Source organism: Lottia gigantea (assembly GCF_000327385.1).
Source record: "Lottia gigantea unplaced genomic scaffold LOTGIsca_173, whole genome shotgun sequence".
Lineage (NCBI taxonomy): Eukaryota > Metazoa > Mollusca > Gastropoda > Lottiidae > Lottia > Lottia gigantea.
In genome coordinates, this window is record NW_008708187.1 from 305,105 (window position 1) to 306,676 (window position 1,572).

The window sequence follows — 1,572 nt, forward strand, 5'->3', positions numbered from 1 at the left end:
TCACAAGTCATTAGAATGAGATTCAATATGTTCTTTGATAGCCTCAGAAGAATTGAAGGACATTTTACAAATTTGACAGCGAAAGACCTGCTCTACGGCAACGCTATGCGTAACTAGGTGCGTCTGCAACGAAAAATCGTCCGGGAAACACATAAAGCATATCACACACGTAAAATTTTGTTTATTCTTACAGTGTTTGGCGTGGTTTTTCAATTCGGCATCATTCTGACATATTTTTTGACACGTCAAACATACACAGCGATCAGGATTGCAGTTAATTTTGTCGTCTGCATTGTCGGCCATGTTGGAATATTTGGACAAAATGTTAAGTGGTCTTGGAAACGCGGTTTCACCCAGGCTTGGCAACGAAAACACAGGAAGTTGCGGTAGAAAATTCAATCCCATCAATCCATTTATTCTTTGATCCTGCTCCGCTTTCGATTCGTGTAGTTTTACGTGTGCCATCAACGAACTTTTCTGGACGAAAGATTTATCACAAACATGGCACGGAAAGGGTTTGGTTCCATTGTGGGACCACATATGAATTTCTAAATTTGATTTTTGGCTGTACGTTTTCAAACAAATATCACATTTAAATGGTTTTTGGTCGTCATGACAACGAATGTGAGATTGAAGGTTGCCATTTTGGTTAAAACGTTTTCCGCACAGAGGACATGCAAATGGTTTCTCCCCATAATGCAACTTGATATGGGTCTGCAAATTTCCTTTTTGCGTGAAGCACTTATTGCAGAATTCGCATTGAAATGGTCGCTGTCCACTGTGAGTCCGTAAATGCGACTGTAGATTCCCTTTTTGAATAAACGACTTATTACAAAAGCTGCATTCGAACGGTTTGATTCCCAAATGAATTTTTAAGTGCATTTGCAAATGGCTGTCGTGTGAAAAGGATTTCGGGCAATATGTGCATTTAAAAGGTTTATCTCCGATATGACACTTCAAATGAATCTGTAAAGTCAAATTATCGGGGAAAAGTTGGCGGCAGATACAGCACTTTCTCGCTTGGTCCTCATCATCGATCAAAATGACGTCTTCGCTCGACATCTGACGCATGATTCCATTTGAAGTTGATGGTCCCAGAATCGACGGCAATTTAGATGTTGTTGCATCATTGGTTTGTGATGATGATGCATCTTTGTTGCTGTTCTTTGAAGTGTTAACGGCTAAATGTTCGGCTATGACATCATTGATTGACGAACCAGACGCCTCCTCTTCAAATGAAAGCCTGACTTGATTAGTGAAATTGTGGCTGCTGTTCGATGGTGAACTTGTTTCGGAGAGATGAGGGGAGAAACCATGGCTGAGATTAGACTCACTGGAGGACCTGGCTGATATTAAATCAGGGGAATTCATTTCAATCTTCAAAATTTTCTGGAAAGAAATTAGAAACACAACTTAAAGCCATAACCTGTAATTCAGGCCACTCAACATGTCGGTCGTAATACAGGGGTTCTACAGTGACTTGCAGCAAAAAAAAGTTCAAAATTAATATTTTGTGTTTCAAGCGAGCTGTATGCATTAAACCTGGACACATTTGGTATCAAACGAATCATT

At 39.9% G+C, this 1,572-nt stretch overlaps 1 protein-coding gene across 1 annotated transcript; it reads right to left on the reverse strand.

Annotated features, from left to right (window-relative positions):
- On the reverse strand, positions 1–1,062 carry LOTGIDRAFT_142041 (hypothetical protein; the record flags this gene model as incomplete). Its single annotated transcript, XM_009051899.1, has 2 exons — positions 1–287; positions 474–1,062. 2 exons carry the CDS (start codon positions 1,060–1,062, stop codon positions 1–3), a joined length of 876 nt encoding a protein of 291 aa, XP_009050147.1.
- Positions 1,063–1,572: the final 510 nt, after the last annotated feature.